Source organism: Catharus ustulatus, chromosome 8 (genome assembly GCF_009819885.2).
Source record: "Catharus ustulatus isolate bCatUst1 chromosome 8, bCatUst1.pri.v2, whole genome shotgun sequence".
In the NCBI taxonomy this organism is placed as follows: domain Eukaryota; kingdom Metazoa; phylum Chordata; class Aves; order Passeriformes; family Turdidae; genus Catharus; species Catharus ustulatus.
Genome location: NC_046228.1, coordinates 3237539 through 3253243, shown reverse-complemented (window position 1 = coordinate 3253243; position 15705 = coordinate 3237539). Strand labels below are relative to the sequence as shown.

Sequence of the window (15705 nt, the reverse complement as noted above, 5' to 3'; positions counted from 1 at the left end):
GAAAACATCAATTCCTACCCCAAATTCCCCTTCCCCATTTCACAGAGTCATTGAGGCTGGAAAACACCTCTGAGACCATGAGTCCAAGCTGTGACCAATCCCCACCTTGTCACCAGTCCAGTCCTTCCTTGGACACCTCCCAGCCTCCCTGGGCAGCCCCTTCACCCACCCTGTGATTCCATGATCCCAGCTGGACAGTGTGCCACGGGAAGGTGCCTATTCAAGGTTTGCAAGAGAAATTATTGCATCAAGGACTCACACCCACCCAAGAGGCTTCAGGAGCCATGGTCACATTCCCACTGAGAAACAAGGATCAGTGGCTGGAAGGTAAATACATGAGGAATTCCCACAGGAAGTGTGACCACAAAAACCTGAGCTGAAGAGGACACCAGGGTGCCACTCAGAATGTAAGGCAGTAAGTCAAAAAGCCAGCTACTCGTGCATTAAGCACTGAAAAGTATTATGTGACTGTGCTGGCATTTATCAGCCATCACACATATCAAAGGATCTGAAAGAAAACAAAGAATACAGATGGCTTGTTTGCCCTGCAAACAGCTCTATTTTGCAAAGCACAGACAACTTTGGTGGCACAAACTGACACGTAAGGACATGATTTCCCACTGGAAAATGACAAATCCTGGAGCAAAAACTGTCAGAAAAGATCTGGGTTCGCTTGGCCTTGCAATTATTTTTACACTTTGCTTCTTGCTCATCCCAGGGCTGCCACTTTTGGGGCATGTGTTGAAAGCTTAACTGACTCATATATGTTAGTGCAAACTACAACCTCTAAAGCCAGTCTTTCCCATTCTGTGGCACTAGTGTTGAAGACACACTAGCAGAGCTGCAATGGTGTGGGACAGAGGCAGCACTTGGGATCATCACACAGGAATTCAGGGTGCTGGGAAGCCCATGTTCTACACACAGACAAGATGCTGCCATCCTGCATCCGGGATGTGCCACCACTGCTGCCTTGTCCCTGCTGAATTTTGATGCTCAACAAGGAAATGACACAGTGTCATGGCACCTTCTCCCCTGCCTGCTCCCAGAGACACAATCAGAGCAGCATGGGCTGCTCTCACTCCTTGCCTGGTTTCTGCTGATGTTTAATATTTGTTTTACCATATTGGCAGAAGCACAGGATAAAGATCAGCTGAGTAAACAGTAAAAGTGATGCTGGAAGTTATTTCCTCGCCCAGGAATGCCCTGTGTGAGCACTGGGGTCCCATGGGAGGGATGGATGCCATGCACCCGGAGTGCCATGGTCTTCTGAGTGTGGGGCTTCCTGGAGGCACTGTCAGACACCTTGTTCTGCCACAGATAGCAAAGAAAAAACTACATCTAATCTCTCTGTTGTTTCCTAAATGAAAGGCAGGTGAGCTTCTGCCTTCAGGGTTTTTGCTGCCATTTCTTTGAAAGGTTGGAAACTGCACCAGGTTTGGGAATCAGCCCTCTCCTACACACAGCAACTTGGCTGCAAAATTCAGGCCCTTTTTATCCCAGGCAGAGTCTGGCAGTTCCACATCCATGGCTGCAGGACTGTGCCTCAGCTTTGTTTCACACACAGCAAAGCCAACATCCCTCCCTCTCCATCTCCCACTCACACGCGGCTCCACAATTTTTGCTGGAACTCTTTTTTTTTTTTTTTTCATTCACCCTGAGGTAAAACCCATCATGGAATGGAAAATTTCAGCTCAAACAAATTTTGAATGTGGCAAAATCACAAGCTCATGGGAACAGGACCCAAAAGAGGGGCTGCTGGACAAGTCTGACTCCACACAGCACCAGCGGCTCCACCTCTAAAGCATACTTTGACCCACTATGGAATAAGACACAATTCCACAAACAACAATTATGTAAACCACTCTGCATATATTATTTGCAAAAGCCCCAGCCATTCAATGGGTCCATCCTGTCAGCCATATGGATCCAATTACAGAATAGGCACCCAAAGTCTCTGGGACAACCAGAAGAGAAAGAAATGGGTAAGCCAAGACCACTGTGAGCACAGTCCAACTTCACTTCTTTTGGAGGGGCATCACCAACCCACTTAATTGCTGACAGACTATTCAAAATGTCTTTGTTGCAGGCTGCTGCCCTGAAATTCCTTTATCCCCTCAAGTCTGGACCTTTATCCCACCCATATTCTTCCACAGATCAAAATCTGTGACCTGGTCAAAAAGCTCACATCTTCAAACCAGCCTCCTCAGGGCAAGAAGTAACACTGTCATACAAAGATGTCATAAATATATGCTTTAAAAACCAAAACCAGAGGAGCTGGTGAAGCTGAGCCATGCACTGAGACTGCACAGCTCCTCTCTTTGGAAGACTCATAAACCTGCCTGTAAAGGCTGTGAACTGGCTTTTAAAACTATATCACCTCCTTGGATGGCTTGGATTGTTTTTCCACGCCAGATGTACGTTTAACAGAGTAATACAAACACTGCAACTTCTTAATAAACTCTTTTAATGCCCCAACAGTTTGTAAGGCATTTCCCTCAACATGTGTCTGGTTATGGTTTTTGTAAGCCTGCAGGAAGAAGAATCTGTCTGGCAGTTTGGACAGTGATTACAACATGTAGCCTGAGGATATTTCACCTCCAGACCTGCCACCATTCTGCTGCATGGAATAAAGTCCATTCCCAGCAAACTCTGCAAGGGTTTGTGTGGGGAATAGCCAAAGGGAAGGTATATGCAACTTCAGGAAAAGCACAGAAATCCACCTCTGTGCTACCAGGCATTTAGCCTTTCATCAGGTAAAAATGCAGCTTTGTATCCCATTCACATTTAAAGGCAAAAGCTCCTTAAGTGCTTCCACAGAACAGGAAATCATTAAAAGCAACTATTTTGGACCACATTGCCCTAAGCTTGATGGAGCAATAGATTCTTTTCACTGAACACAATTCTGTTTGCAAAGACTCCTCCATCTGCTGAACTAGTTCCCTAATTTCTCATCATCTTTCACAGATTATTCCATATACCTTTCAAGACAAAACCAAGAAAAATGATCTTTTTTTTTTTTTTCCAAAGTGTGCTTTCACAGCAGCTGGAATGGCCCCTTTCAGTGCTTTTTTATGCTATAATCCAAGATTAGGAGCCTAGAGTAAAAAATAGCCATCAGTGATGCCAGTTGAGTATTCAGCTGTCCTACAAATATAGTATTTTGGCAAATCTGAAGCTTTTGTGTATTTTTCAAGGTAATTTTTACAATGCTCCCCACACTCAGTCCTTGTCTGTTGCTTCCAAATACAACACAACACTCTCCCATCATTTCCATCAAATCACAAACCCAGTGGCAAATGACAAAGTATACTTAAAAAAGTTACGTCTCCCACACATTTACAGATTAGAAAAGAATATCTTTTGACCAAGAAAGAAGAAAAAAGCTCATCTATCAGAGAAAAATAATCTAAACTTCACTCACATCTGAAGCTCCGTTAGCAGGTTTGTCGTGTGATCCTTTTGAATTTCTTGTACACTCAGCAACTAGATCTGATGGTAAACATCAAACCAGGAAGGCAGCTTTTGAAAATCCAGGCTCAGCTGATAGAACTCTTTTAAGTCAAGTTCAAAGTAAGTTTTGAAGATGAGATAGTGTGCTACACCTGAGTGTTTATGACATTCAGTAGGAGAAAGAGGCAGTTCCACACTGCAGCATACCCTGAATATTTCCTCCTAACTCATCTCCTCTGCTTTGTCTCCTCTTTTACAAAATTAACAGAGCAAAATTAAAAGAGATAATGATGAGTTAAAAACAGCAGTAGAGTAAGCAATACATAACACAGGAAAGTCAATGCAAAATCCACCCTGGTCCTGCTGATCACCATTTTACACTGAAACTCCACAAAAGCCCCACATATTTTCTCAAATGGGTGCAGCACAACTCCCTTGTGAGCTCTCTGCTTTCATCCACCACCAAATCTTATTTCACCTCATTGGCATTCAAGTAATACTGCAAATTGTTACCCTGCAGGTAACTATCCATCTCCTTAAGAGCAGCTAAACACTGGAACTCCTGAAGAGATGTGAGATATTTCTCCCAATACAGCACTGTGCTCTGCATTTGTTGCTGATGGCAGAACTTGCATCAGATTGGAGAATTATTGGAGTGTACACCAAAAAGTCAGAGCTTGTATGCCATCACTTGATTTCTGTCATAAGTAACTTACACCATGTGAGCTGCAATACAGAATGTTTCCTAAAAACTTTTTATGCTGGAAAATTACTCTTGAAGGTAAAAGCCACCTGTGCTGAGACACTGTAACCACACCATGAATGAAGAATTGCAGCACACCTGCCTGCCCAAATGAAAGTGTTCAAAACCATAACAACAACAACTCTTCAATTTTCCATCATTTTCTTATGTTTTAAATTGGGACCAACCAAATCCTTTTAGTAGAAATTAGGATTAGAGGAGGTGACCTAGCAATGTGACTTCCAAGTGAGTAACCCGAAGAGTGTGAATGTATTTTGAGCCTACAGAGAGGACAGGGAATCCAGCCCTGGATTTGGACCTCTTTGTGCCTAAGTACTGAAAGGAACAAGGAAAAATTAGATATTCTACCCTAATCATCTGTCAGGAAAATGTAAGCACACTCTTACCTTCACAAATTCTGTCCAGTCGCTGCCGCTTGACTTTGTGTTTATCCACAAGTGCCATTCTTGATGGGATTTTCCAACTTTCTGACTCAAAAAGCACAGCAGTCCCCCAGGAGCTTAGGAAAACTCACAGGAATCGGCGTGCATACCGCCACTGTGGATCCTGCAGAGAAAGGAGAGGATTCGTAAGATTTGGTGACTTCCCATCCCTGGAAGTGCTCAAGGGCCGGGTGAATGGGGCTCAAACCCTGGGGGAGTGGAAGGAGGAAGGGAATGGAAGGAGATCAGTGTTGGATTTCCAGCATGCGGGGTTAATCCCCCTCGGTGCTTCTGTTGCACCTCTGAGCCGGGTTATCTCTCAATGATTCAAGCAGCTAGTAGTTGCTAAAAAGGTTATTTATTGTAAAAGTGCATCAGTCTTCTAAGGCACAGTCATAGACATCAAAGTCCATGCTAAGTCTGGCAAAAAGTCCCAAACAAAAGCAGGAGCCATCCCTGAGGGCTCCAGAGAGGGCTGGGGTTGCTGCTGGAGCTCCGATCTTCTGGGGTGCTGGAGACACTGGTAGGCATGGCAAAGGGATGGCAAAAAGCAAAGGCTATAGTAAAAATTCTCCCCAATATATAATCTTTTATAGGGTTTTTCTAACAAGCTAACATGTAAATTCAAATACCTTCTCTGAACCTATGAAAATCCTAATTTCTTAACACGCTAGGTATACGATCTATCTTGTTCTAGCTGACAAATGTCAGCAATATTCTCACTGGAGTCCTATTTTGTCTAAATAGCGTCTGAGAAAGAGCTTCTGGAACCTTTACTGAAAAAATCAGTGTGTTTATTAACCTTCACTAGAACCTGTTCTTCTACTCTGGCATCTTGAACCTTTTACTTACTAAAACCACTGCAGCTCTCACTGAAACTCACTGACTTACTAACTTACTTATTACTTATTTATCCTAAAACTCAAACTTACACCTCTACTTCATGTGTGAGTAACTTAACATACTTCAATCCATCCAAAAACTTTAACTCAATCCCTGCACTCTGATTTCTCTCTGAAGAATTCAGAGAGACACGTGGCTCACTGACTCCAACACCAGCACACCAGGTGAGATCTGCCTGTGCCCAACAGCAGAGCAAGCTTTGGAAATGACAGCTCTGAGTCTGCACCCCACAAGTCACACATCTGGCACCACAAATCAGCCTCTTTATCCTCCCTGCAATTCAGAACACCAGCCTTGCACACAAGAACTGCCAAAGCACTGCATGGGCTTCCCAGTTTTATTTCTGACTGAAAAATCTATTCCTAGCAAATAAAATCCATGAGGTTATTCTGTAGGCTCACAGATGCTGAAGGATTCTTAGAGAGCATATAAAACAGGGAAAGTAGTTCTTGCTCTGCCAGTACTTTCATACACAAAACACTACCATATTTAAACCTTGCCCTGTAAAAATCAACAAATGGACCTTGAATTCACAAGAAGACCTTGATGTATATTCCAGCTGTCACTGCAGCCTGTCCTTGCTCTCATACTTGAAGGGCCAACCTTAAACTTCAGGTACAGTTTCAGTGCACACGTTTTCAATGCCATTGAGATAAAATGATCCATGTGTGGCTGACTGACAAGAAATGCTCTCCAAAGGGACAACAGCCAAAGGTTTTCTGCAGTTTGGTGGCACAGAGGAAGACCTTTAATGGATACTCTCAGGTCTGACATGTTCTGCTCCTACAGAGAGCCAAAAGTTTATTTAATTTCTGAACACTGACTTGAGCTCAGCTGCAGCCTCTGAACGTGCTGCTGTGGTACTTCTTCAGGTTTGATTTTCTGATGTAAAACCCAGGTGAGAATTTTTCAAAGCAAGCTCCACAACAGCATTCATAAATCAAGACATGGAAGAAGAGACCTCATGCTGACAACTGAATTCCAACAATCCAACATAACACACACTAGTATTTTATGCAACTGCTGATTCAATACCCTCTTTCATAATTTAAGGTGAGGACAGATGACCCTGGTAACAGCTACAAACCTTCCCATGGAGGATCCAGCTCAAAAATAAGGCCTTTGCCCCCCACCAGCCATCCACCACTCATTGCAAGGCACCAGAAGAAAAGAATTAGTGCAAATCTGTGATTTCTTGGGGCAAAGCAAAGCACTGTCACATTTTCAAAAGCTGTGCACAGAGAGGAAGGGAAGAGGAAGGCAAAAATGAGTGCAAGCACATCAAGAAACCCTCTCCTAAGTGGCTATCTGTATCACTCTGCAAAGTCCCAATCTCTCTGCCTACATACACTAGAGTGGTTTAAAACAATTGAAAACAAATCTGAAAAGCCAGCAGTAACCACAAACCTGGCACTATTCATTCAAACCAACCTCCAAACAGCTTCTCTCCAGCAGCTGAATTTTCACACCTGCAGCATTTGCAAACAAAATTTTGGTGACAAACCAAAAAAAAGTCTGGCTCATGAAATGCAGGATGGAAAAGAGGACACCACACCAGAAAATGCAGGTTGATGTCCAGAAGCTGATCTTGAGCATTGTTTGTAACCTGGAGTTTTGATTCCCCTTGTGCAGAGAAACAACAGCAACACTTAACCCATCCTCTGGAGTATCCCTGCAGGTTCACATAGCCCAGCCAGGCATTTCTACTTTGCATTTTATTTTTCTGCACCAGCACTGGCTCTCCTAAAAACACTCCAATAACTTCCCAGAAAACCCAGTTAACCAGTGCAGTAGGCTGAGCACGTGAGGGGTAAAGGCTCTAACAAAGCTGCTGCACTCTGGGATGACAATTTCATGGAGATTATTGTTATTATTATAAATGGTTATCAATTATGCATCACATTGATAGTTAATTTCCAAAAGGAAAAGCCTTGTGTCGGTACAGCTGAATTCCAACTAAGGGATGATCGGCGATTTCCTGGTAGTTAATGGCCAATTTCCCAGCAGCACAACTGCAGCATAATCACTGAGATTTATAGCAATAATTAATTGATTTTTTTTTTAAACATAGGGATGCTAAAGAGCACGATTCCCACTCATATTAAAAATTAATGCAACATTCTAGAAGACGCAGAAAACTTTCATTCCGGAGGCAGAAGCCTGGTACAGTCAAAATATTTCATGCAACAAAAATTAAGCTGTTAGTGTAGCTAAAGCCCAAGTAGCTAATGGTATTTCCATGATCAACATTTACAGGCACACACATGATTTTTTACCTCTATTACATCCCATTCCACTTTCAGGGAGAAATACCAGGTTATATTAAAAAAAAAAATCGCATCAGAAGAGAAGAAGTTATCATTTTGTTCTGAAAACACTCAAATCCTTCATTATGTTGGGGCTGCAACTCTTTCCCCCTTTACTTCCCCAAACAAAACCAATTTGCAAAGTGTACTTAATTCTGACAGAGTGCATTTTCTGATGGGCAAATGCGTCCATTACAGTTTTTTTTTTTTTTTCCCAGCCATCTCAATTCCCTGCATTACTCCCTGGAGGAAAACTTCCTACAAAAGAAACTAATAACAATCAGAGAAATTACTGCTCATCAGAGTCCCACACAGCTTAATGCAATGCCCATGAATGAGCTCCTTCCTAATGACATGAACTGCCCCATCTTTATCTGACAGGTGTCTGTGGTGGTACCAAACAGCAATAAAAGCCCAGTCAGAAGAATTATTAAAAATGTGGCAGGAGCTGCTGAGCAGGATTTGGTAGGGGTGGATAAAATGGGGAAAAGCAGATGTGTGAGGCACAGAAACAAGAGAATATTGCCCAGCCTGTAATTAAGAAAGCAGTTCTTCCATTTGTGGGATGGAAGACGCAATTAGTTGTGCCCCCAACTTCAATCTATCCCCAGTGGTTTCTACAGCCAACCCAATCTCAAAATAATCACAAGGCTAAATGTTTCCCACCATAAAATAAACACAATCAGGCTAGGCAGAACAAAAATCACGGTCAGCAATTAAAAGAACAAGAAAACCTCATTGTCTAAGGAAATTTGAGAGCGAGAGACACATGCACAAAAATTGCACTTCATCCTCAGCAAGATTAGGAACCAAGTGAAGTGACTTACATACAGTAATTGCATGGCTGTGTTAGCCTCCAACAGTGTCTTTCAAAATGTAAATTTTCTTGAAAACCCTTGGAAATGATGATAGTCCAGTAGCTATTTATTTATTTGAGGAAGGAATTTACTTAAATACAACACTTTAGGAAAAACCTCCAATCCTGATGTAACACATTTAAATAGCTTCTAAATATTGCCTGTTAAAGAGCACAATCCATGAGCCAGAAAATGAGTGTAGAGAAAGCTGTATTAGAGCTTTTTTTATCCTAACTTTTGATAGAAAATGAAAAGAAATAAAGGTGATCTTCCAAAATAAGATGCACAGTTAGATAAAAGAGAAATGTAATTTTATAAAGAACATTCTGTCTTTTAAGCTTTCTCAACTTGCACTTCTGTATCATCTTTTTATGGCACATGGAGGTAGGAGAGAAGCACAAACATCAATATAGAACCAATATAGAAGGGTTTGGGTAGGAAGGGACCTTAAAATGAACCAGTTCCAACCCCCTGCCACCGGTAGGGACAGCTTCCACCGTCCCAGGAGGCTCCAAGCCCTGTCCAACCTGGCCTTGGGCACTGCCAGGGATGGAGCATCCATAGCTTCTCTGGGCAACCCCTGCCAGTGGCAACATCTGTTTTAGAGCATCCATCACAGGCACTGCCACCAATGATTAGGAAATGCCCTTTCCAGTGCTCCAGACACAACATATCTCACATGTTCCTTGTTTGTGCACAGCCTTGGGGAAGCAGGATGGTGTTCCCTACATCCTGTTCTGTGACAAACCAACTGACTACATTTTCTACCCTCTATGAAATATGGCAGCAACAAAATGGAGAGTCTCTACTACAGAAAAGTACCAGCTCCATGAACTGCAAAAGGTCCCATTTCCCAGGCTCTCAGGAAACGAGAGGTTTCTGGAGAAGGTTTTGTACTCGTGATTGCTGTAGAACATCAGTCCTCTCAGCTGGAAGCAGAGCAGGATGCCCAAGCAGAGTTGTTGAAGTCAGTATCCATGGATGCCATGGTAGCTCTCCCTGCATCCTCTGTGTAGAGATCCAGTTTTCCACACCTGAACTGAGCTCTGAACATAAGAACAGCCCCTGGAGCCGTGAGCTGCTCCAGCCCTGCCCCAGCAGCCCTGGCGGTTTGCTCTCCTGAGCTCTGGCCATTCCCACTGCTCAGCGTTTCAGCTGCCTGGGGAGGGCAGGAGGGGCTGGCAACCAGAGTTCAGAGTAAGGAAGGCAAGGCAGGGAGAAGAAAGCAGGAGACACGCAGAGATAATGACAGGGGAGGGAAGCGGACAAAGGAGACGGCACAATGCAGGAGGAACGCTTGGAGAACACTCTGCCATCCCTCCTCCCGTGCAGCCCCAAGTGAGATGCCCTGCTCAGCCCCTATCACCTGCAGGGGAGGAGGGAAGCATGGAAAGGAAGGGAAGGGACAGACTGGTCCTTCTGGGGATGAGTTTTTGGGATGTTATCTTTTAAAGCACAATGAGACAACACGGGAAGCTCACAGTGTTAAGACACCATTAAACCAAATAGCCCAGTAGGAACCAAAAATAGATTAAACATTTATACAAACAGTGAGAACAAACACAGAATTTCATTACCCAAAAAAGGTTGGGGTTTTTTGGGTTTTTTTTGGGGTTTTTTTTGTTTGGTTGGTTTTTTTTTGTTTTTTTAATAATGCCTGAGAGATATAAACCCCCTCACTTGGGAAGAGGAACCACAGAGTTTCAGCAGCCAGGGTTTGACTTCTGCTCCACTAAACACTCAGCTACTGTATGTGAAATAAGATGCTGGGGATGGGGAAAGGCTTTTTCTCGGTTTTTTTTTTTTTTTTGGGAGAACTACCCTGGCTGTATATTTGGCTGGAGTAAGCTAATTTTCTTCGTGGTAACTGGTGTAGGGTAGTGGTTTGGCGTTGTGCTGGAAACAGGGCTCATAATCCAAGGATGTTTTGTTATTGCTGAGCAGGGCTTACACAGCAGGGCTTGTACTGCCCTACCAGTGAGGGGGCTGGGGGAACACAGGGAGGTGGGAAGGGACTCAGCCAGGCCAGCTGATCCCAGCTGACCCAGAGATGTCCCAGACCATGTGTGATGCTCAGCATGTAGAGTGGGGAAGAGGAAGGAGGAGGATGTTTGGAGTGTTGGTGCTTGTCTCCCCAAGTCAGGGCTATGTGTGATGCAGCCCTGCTTTCCTGGCAAGACTGAACTCCTGCCTGCCTGCCCATGGGAACTGGGGAGTGAATTCCCTGTTTTGCTTTGCTTGCATGCAGGATTTTTGCTTTCCCTATTAAAGTATCACAACCACGAGTTTTCTCACTCTTATGCTTCTGATTCTCTCTGCTATGCCTTGGGAGGGAGTGAGTGACTGCACAGGACTGAGATGCTGGTTGGGATTAAACCTCAACACCCTCCCAGCAGTCTGTATCCCCTCAGACCATCATCACCCTCAAAATAGTGAGAGCAGGACTCTTGCTACAAAGCCATTATTAATTAGGTTTAATGTTTTTAGCAGTTGTTATCATGATTTTGCTGACGCGGAGCGTTCGGTCATGTTCTACATTAAAGCTTCTCTGTGGGAATGCCTGGATGCTGCTGGGGGTGGCAGGAAGAATTATTTGTACAGCTTGTTTTCCAGCCCAGAAACCTAACAACCAAAACCTCATCCTTCAACTGCCTGCCTGGTGCCTTCCCCCAAAACCTGCTGGGGAAGGTGCACTCCCTGGATGCAGGGAAAAGAGGGAGGCAGCAGGTTAAACGTGTTCATGGAGAGCCAGCACTCCCACGTGAGCACCTGCTGCTGCCACACAAAAGGCTCTTCCACTCCTCATCACACAGAAAAGGTGAATAACACCCTGTACGAGCCTTGTGCTGAAGAAGTGGTAACAATTTTGAGGAACTTGCTATTGTATGAGTGAACAAAATGTACCATAATGGCATATGAGCCTGCACATCTGCTGCTAAATTAAACATGCTACATAATGATGCAGACCACATCTTAAAACACTATGCAACGAGATACAGACTCTGCCAAAATATAAAGCTTCAAAGATGACACAGAGAGCCTGATCCTGCATCCCTCAGAGACCCTGAAAGTCACAGTGATCATTCCTCAGCAGTTCTACTCCATCACAGCTACTTGTTGACTCAGGAAAAGAAGAATCACAATTATACATAGGCGTCCTTCAAAGGCAAAAAAGACATATGGGTTTGTAGTGTTTTTCTTCCTCTCCATCTTAATGATGTGTAATGCACAAGAAAGGCTTTTGTTTGGGACTGGATTTTTAGAAAAGTTAATGTAAGAATTGTGTGTCAGGCTACAAATTCCAGACTGGGTTCTCAGCAGCCAGACAGACATTATAAAGACCAATTGAAATGACAATATTCAACTTGCCACAATAGCCATGGTACAAAAAAGAGGGGAGTGAAACATCCCTTTTATTTTCAGCTTCTTTTACCAATTTCAATTTTCAGTATTAGTGATTTGCTCTTGACTTTGAGAAAAGAAGATCCAGACAATGCTCCCTTGTCAGGTAAGTAACAGCCATCCACAGATCCTCTGTGAGCTTTCAAGTAAAACTAGGAGATACCAGAACTGGCACTCCTTTCATTCCTAAAGCTGAAACACAAACAAACAACTCCAACAGACAGCAAGAAAATTGCTTTAAAGAAAATAACTGTCATCTCTCTTTCTGGCACCAGAAGTGAAGCAAGTCGATGCTCTGCTTACCCTGCACCAACAGCCTTCAGAGGCTGGTGGTGGGCAAAACAATAACCAGGAGCTGAACCCCAATTATCCACTTAGCTTTGAGAGTGCCTAATCTATTTGCTAATTAATCACTGGCCTCCTTCAACCTCTCTTATCTTGTTTTTCTAAGTATCTGACGCTGATAACATGCACACCGATCTTGCTGAAGCATGTAAATGGCAGCAAAACTACCCTTAAGTTTTCAAATGAAACAAGAGGAAAAGACACATAAATAATTTTACATTCTCCAGGGGTCCCTGCCATACTGGAAAATAAAATCTCATTCTACATTTTACCAAAATTCCTTAAATTACAAATTACTGACTTGCACTAATCACAAAGAGCAACGCTGGAGAAAGGTGAACCTTCACTGTTTGCACATCTGGGTAAGCAAAAGTTCTTCTCTACTCAAGCCATTAATTTCTCCCGTACAAAAATCAGCACAGCAGATGAGAAATCCTGAGAAAAATGAGTATTTGCTGGTTTGTTGGATGAGTTATGCAGTTACTTGTCCATTAGAGGGCATTTTATACTGCGGAGTGAAGCACCAGCAGCTTGGGAACAGCATCACTAACCCCATCTGGAGCTGCTGGAGAACAGTTTCTGTCGACTCTCATTTAGTAATTGCCACTTTTCAACCTTTCCATATGCTGCATATAGATGAGCAAGCAAGAGCAAGGACAAGAGGAAAATAAGATGAAATAGCTATGAAAAAAGTCCTGCTTAAATAAACCCTTTGGTGTGCAGCTATTGTTGCTTCCAAGGTTTGGTTTTGTTCTGTTCACTTCTTGCCCCTTCCCATCTATAACACAGCAAACTTCATCCATTTCACTCTCACAAACAGCACTTTGTGTTTTAAATTTTGAACATGATTAACTGAGAACAACTGCAAATTGTGCTGTGGCATCATTACCCATCTCTGGAGCTAGATGGGAGAGCTCATCCATCTCTGGAGCTGAACAAAGGCAAATCCAGCTCCCTCAGTGCCAAGAGGAAGGACATGGCCACTTACCTTCAGAAGTCTCCTTCTGGTTACCACTAATACTGTTAAATGTGAACTGTAAATTGCTTTCAGCTTCTGCTGGCTGGGGAACCACACAAAGCCACCCACTCCTCTGCTCCAGTGGTTTTCCTCTCCCCATGTAAGTGCAAATCAAATTAGGAAAGAGGCAGATATCTCGCTATACATCTCCAAATATATGTATGTTTGTAATCAGGGTGGCCAAACTTCCTGAGTATGAGCTGCATTCCAAAATCTCCATGGGCCAAGAGCCACATCCTCCCAACCCCTGTACCCCTCCTGCCACACACATCCCACACCCGTGGGATCCCAGTTTTCTCCCACCCCCAGGACTCTGTGCTGCTGATGCCCCAAGCCCACTGCCCTCTGTGACCCCAGGGTTTGCAGAGTGACCACAGCAGCACTCAGAGCTCCTGCCTTGCAGGATGTGGCTGAACACTGCATGTAGCAAACAGCCCTGCAATACTCACAAGTCACTCCTGAATTCCTGCTCAGCAGAAAGTTCAAAACAGCAACAGCAGCAATACAAACCCAAACCACCCCAGGATCAGCACATTCCCTTGGGAGCCCAAGCCAAAGTACCAAGAGCACAACCAGGACCAGACTCTTGCAATCACTACTCCTAATTAAAATAAATAATAAAAGAATGATGAGGATATCCTTACAGGCAAAGCCATGGCATCCTCAGTATCCTGAGTTGTAACCAGGTGCTTCTCATTGCATGACGTGACAAGGACAGGATGGCACTCACATCCCAGCCCTACAGATGTACAGGACACACAGCTGGAGTGTCTCCAAGTCTGCAATTCTAACATTCACTCCCAATTTCTTAATTCTTCCATAATCAGGATCAGACAGTTAAATCTTACATGGACACCCACACGTGCTGGAAAAAGATCACACCAGCTCACTTTTTCAAATCCCAGTTGAGGGCCAGAGGAGGAACCTTAAGCCCTGCAGGAGATTCCAGCATTCATCCAGAGGAAGGGCCTCATTCACCTGAAAGGCAAAGATAAAGCTTTTCCTGCCCCAGTAAACCAGGAGACTCAGCTTTCCTCCAGCACACTGAACTCCCCCACACATGGCACGAATTCAATGTTTCTGAATCCCTGTCCTGGGATCTCTGCCTGGACTGGGAATAGTGAAAGGCAGCAGTGACACTCTTCTGTCTCCAGGAAATTTTTGGAGTTATACTGTGCCCTTATCTTAGTTCTTATGTTTACAAGCCGCTCTTACATAAAAAGTACTCATCTGCATTGACTTATTTAGCAACATGAAATAAAATAGCCTGAAGCTATTCATGTTGCTTAATGTACTTTTTTTTTAAATGTAGATGATGTTCTGTGTAAAGAAATATTCAAAGGGGAAAACTGTATTTTGTTTGTAACACCTATTACTATCAGTGAAGAAAATATGTTCTAACAAGTCTCAGAAGGGGGAAACACGTGTAATACCTTTAACAGCTCAGCTAATTCATCTTGTGCTGCCCAACTGCTGGCAAAATCTCAACTGGAAACTCTCGGAGCGGAAACACGGAAAAACCCCTTTCTCGTGGTCTGAGACCTGTTCCCACTGTACAATCTCTTTCCATCGGAGTGAGTCCTGTTTGTTTTCAGCACACAGTAGCTTTACTCCACAAAAAAAAAAAAAAGAGAGAGTTCAAGAGTTCAAGGCTACGTCTCCATTCAGGCGTACACCCACAATGAGAACCGGGCTCTCCGGCCGGCGCTGGAGGCATTCCTCTCCCTCCACCTACCCACAAAAGGGCCTTGTCTGAGGGAAATGAGAAAGGAAGGAAGGGGCAGGATGCAAAGAATGGCACAGAGGAGAAGAGCCCAGCCAGGTGTTGGGGCATCAAGCACCAAGGAGGGCTTGGATCGTGAAATGGGTCAGCAGTGAGGATGGAGGGTGGTTTTTGGAGTAATGAGGAGTCTGGGGAGCCCCCAGGGATCTGCCGTGCTCCAGACAATACTGAGCTCCACGGGGTCAGGCACAGGCACAGGCAGGATGGAAATGTGTGAGTGTTTCCATGAAGTCCCGTGGGAAAGAGCTCGCTGGGATGGGGATGCAGGGCGGCTCCGGGACAGCTCAGCTGCAGAGTGCTGCCCCTTCCTGCTCCTCCCATCCCTCCATCCCTGCCTCTCCCTCGCTGCTCTTCCAGCATCACTCACACCCAGTCAAAGAGAGGGAAGGATGGAGTCAAGTGAGTGGAGATTAGATAACAGCCATAAATAAGATTAAATAATTCTCCCACTACCAA

The 15705-nt window shown here is 44.1% G+C and overlaps 1 protein-coding gene across 1 annotated transcript in view; it reads right to left on the bottom strand.

The window, feature by feature from the left end:
- The window catches only part of CTBP2 (C-terminal binding protein 2), a 131389-nt gene that overhangs the window by 51163 nt on the left and 64521 nt on the right, over nucleotides 1–15705 (bottom strand). Inside the window, exon 2 of the mRNA XM_033065647.2 lies at nucleotides 4600–4759. Coding sequence (XP_032921538.1) covers nucleotides 4600–4657 — 58 coding nt within the window. The 5' untranslated portion in view covers nucleotides 4658–4759. The remainder of the gene's footprint in view (nucleotides 1–4599; nucleotides 4760–15705) is intronic.